The sequence below is a fragment of the Corvus cornix genome, chromosome Z (genome assembly GCF_000738735.6).
Source record: "Corvus cornix cornix isolate S_Up_H32 chromosome Z, ASM73873v5, whole genome shotgun sequence".
NCBI lineage: Eukaryota > Metazoa > Chordata > Aves > Passeriformes > Corvidae > Corvus > Corvus cornix.
The window spans coordinates 44,272,154-44,276,072 of NC_046357.1; the positions used below are offsets into that span (position 1 = coordinate 44,272,154).

Below are 3,919 nucleotides of genomic sequence, written 5' to 3' on the forward strand. Positions count from 1 at the left end.
TGACTTATCTCTGATCATTGCTTTTCTTCCATAAACATTTGTCTAGAAAGAAATCTTTCCAGAGATCTCTACGAACTAATAAAATATCATCTCATTTATGGTGCCACACAGATAAATACCCATTACCCATTTGTTTCTCTTTGGGCAATGAAGATGTCCTACCTTCAAGAGCTATAAGAACTGACAGTGCTATGTCAGACTTACCATATTACGGATAAACACAAGTTTTCCTTTTATCTACAGTAAATCTAAACTAAACTTAAGGATTATATAACATACTTCTAGTCCATGGCTTCCTATACTTATCATCAGCAAAGAGTCCATTGAGATGATACTTTTCATCTTGATGTAAGCAGGGAGGAAAGCAAAGTGATAACTTCCAGATGGAAAACTTCTGTCTGGCCATGCTCTGAATAAAAAAGGCATGCAATAAAATTATGAGAGAGACAGTTCCATTCTTTTTGTGCACTACCTCTTCAAACATTCCCACTGCTTTTGAGGGTATTCTATTAGAACACTGTATTTTATATTTAAACCTTATTCTTGTAATGCTAACACAATCCAAACTAAGAAAAGATACTAACATTTACCTGATTTGCTACTTAGCTTCTAATTTACACCTCTGAGTACACAGAACTGCACATATGCTTAACTACACCTTAACTAAACTTTGAATGTGCAATTACAAGTGCTTATCTTAACACTTGGAATGGTCTCCTGAATGGACACATGGGTAAGTTGACCAGAAACAACTTAGTATCATTTCTACTGTTGCTGTTTCAAGTCCTCTTAATATTCTAATATTCTAAGACCTCTTGACTTTCATGCGCCATTATGAGCTGATGAAAGCTCTTTTAAAGCCTTTCATTTTCACTAAAACCAGGGTTAGTAATCAATTGAATTCAGAAATTAAATAGTCTATGTGGCAAGTTTAGTGACGTTTCACTGATTACCAGATTCAATAACCCGTTGGAATTACAATAGGAAAAGACGTTCTCTTTGCTACAATCTAAGAAAACAGCAGGTACGTCCACTGGCACTATACATATCAGTTGCTGTACTCCAAGGAAAGGGATGTGGGCCATGTTTCATAACACGGATCCCAGTTTAAGCTCAAGTACTATTGCTGGACCACTTCCCAGGCTGCAATTCTCCAGTTAGGTGCCAGGAGCGCTTCTGTGTGTCCTTGTACTCTCCCTGAACTCCTGAAGGCATCACGTCTTGTTACATTATTCTGCTCACACACTAGAAATGCCCCATTCAGGCAAAGAACCACTTTACTTCTCTACAAAAGAAGTCCTGTATTTGGTCTGTGGCATTTCTTTGAAAATATAAGTAAGTAAAAATCCAATTATGAGAGGGTGATTCAGGGATAAGAGGTTGGCAACTTCACAGAAGGAGATGGGAAGGAAAACAAGACTTCACAAGGCTTCTAGATCTTACTTGATCAAAATCTATAAAGCCAAAATATTCATTGTTGGTGTGGAAAAAAAATTCCTTTCCATGAATTTCATCTAAGACATTGCAACACGTCTTCCCTACAATCATTAAGGAATACAGCATGGTGTATCACTATTCTCATACACACCAAAGTAGCTAGAAAACTGGATTAGTTCTCCAGAAAGCAATTAATTTAATTTAATGCATTAGAAGGCACAGTGTATTTTGCAAGAAAGCTTCAAGCAGGAAACTTGTATGTGCACGATAAGTAAATAACAAGTGCAACAGACACTAAAAATAACTGATGCTTTTCAGTTTGGGCAAAATTGCACTTAAATTTTTTATTAAAAAAACCTGTAATCACTTCACTATGTTATCCCACAAAGTGCAGCACAAGAACCTTTCTGAAAGAGAATTCTAAAGCAAGTAGTTCTTGTTATCTTTTTAAATTCGTACTCAATCTTTTCTTCAGTAACTGCTATATTTTGTTCAGACTATTAAGAGAAACAATAAAACTATACCTCATATAAATAGTCTGTTGAGTGATACTTCAAAGCTGCAAACATCTTGTTTTGTGATGTTTTCAACATTTCAGTTGTCTGGAAGATATATAGAATATCGAACAGTTAAAAACTTTTTATATCACCTCAGAATGTTGAAAGAGAAGGTTGAAATTCAGGTTCAACATGAATAGCTTCCTAATTTCTAGCACATGCACTTTGGACTGAATTTCTTGTAGAAGAAGGCTACCCAAAGCATTCAGTGTTCTTCCTTTGGAAGGATGTAACAGACCAACTGCAGACCATGAATATTTTTTTATCTGAAAGAACTGGGCTTTTGGTTGTTTTTTTAGCTATGCCTCTTGGTGCTTATTCCACAGAAAACCTTTAGAACCATCAAGTGAATGTAGGCAATGCAAATTACCTCCCTTAAGCAATAACTCTTAAATTAACTGATTCAATAAATTTTTATGGATTATAAACTACTTTTTAATGGCACTAATTCAACTGTCTAGGCTATTAACTTTTCACTGCCTCATGTATTTGTGAGGGGACTTTCTCCTTCCTTTCAGTTTTACAAGAGAAAAGGAGATTGTGTAGGCTAGCTGGGAGCAAGAGGCCCTCATGAACACCAGGCCTCTAAGTTAGTCAATGCTTCTGAGGGGAACCAGAAGAGAGGCAGAAACTGCACAAGGCCAGAGATACACTATGAATGCAAAACAGGATATATTGTAGCTGGGATCTGCATAAGGTAAGACAGTACTTTTTCTTAATTAAATATAGGTAAAAGAGTCAAAGATAAATTAAGATAATTCTATCAGAAAGTGTATGATGTGATTGAAATGCAACCAAAATTAATTGTAGGGCCATAAGGGAAACTTTTGACAGAAAACAATCTTCACATATGTACCAGTAAGTATCACGACATCAGGCTAAAATTGCCTACCTAACAAATTTGGAAATACCAAATTCAGGTATGGATGTAACACAATTGGAATCGGTGGAAGAAAAAGTAACTAGGACACAGTTGCTTACTTGCAAGGAGTCTGGGCAAAGAAAAGAAGTACAGGAGAGATAAAAAGGTAGGTTCAGGCAAATAAACAGAACACGGAATAAGGTATGCAAAATCATATTGAGAACAAAGTAGACGGGAACTTTCTGATGGAAGGAGTGTGGACAGTACGAAACAGCGGACCAAAATCACAAGATGCTAAAGAAAACCCTTTGGACAGCCTGCTGGACCCTCCATCAGATCTACATCCAACAGATTTGGTGTGGGAGAGTAGAGCGAGCCGGGATGCGTTTGTAAGGAGGAATGGACCTGCACCTTAAATGCTGGAGAGCGGTGGATAGAACTGCACCTTAGCAGAACTGATGTGTATCACCTGTAGAATTGCAACTATTACTCTCAGTGATAGAATTTGAATTAACACAGCTAGAAGTGGTCAACTGCCCAGCAGTCACTCCAGGCACCACTAGTTTTTAAAGGTGGTGTCAATCAGTAAACACCAAAACCACCACATCCGGGTACGTCCCAACTTTCCAGTTTAAAACTGAAAAAGTGGGACCTACAAATACTACTCCGTGGGGCTACAAGGAATTCTTCCAAGTTTTTTAAGGAAAAACAAAAAAACCCCATCCATCTGTAAAAGGATATGACCCTGTTTCATTCTCCAAGGACTCGAGAGAACATCGCTTTCAGTAAGCGAAATATGCAGGATGAGGTACTTCTGCCAGCGTCAAATGTTTTTAAACAGACGTACGGACAGGAACCAACCACGGCAACCCACCTCAGCCCCTCACGGCGCCACCGCCTCCCCTCCCTCAGCACCGCGGCGCCTCCGCGCCGCCCGCCCGGGACGGCGATCTCGCCCCTCTGATTGGCTGTCTCCCGGAGTGATCGTCTCTGATTGGCTGTCCTGCGGAGCTCTCCCCTCTGACTGGCTGCCGCTGCTCCCGCCTCCCGCCCGTCCGTCAGG

At 39.3% G+C, this 3,919-nt stretch overlaps 1 protein-coding gene across 1 annotated transcript in view; it reads right to left on the bottom strand.

The window, feature by feature from the left end:
* SHOC1 (shortage in chiasmata 1) overlaps positions 1-2,032 on the bottom strand; it is a 45,097-nt gene extending 43,065 nt beyond the window's left edge. The window contains exons 1-2 of the mRNA XM_039567728.1: positions 1,962-2,032; positions 280-409 (exon numbers count right to left, since the gene is read on the bottom strand). Of these exons, the coding sequence (XP_039423662.1) occupies positions 280-409; positions 1,962-2,030 (199 nt within the window). The 5' untranslated portion in view covers positions 2,031-2,032. The remainder of the gene's footprint in view (positions 1-279; positions 410-1,961) is intronic.
* Positions 2,033-3,919: the final 1,887 nt, after the last annotated feature.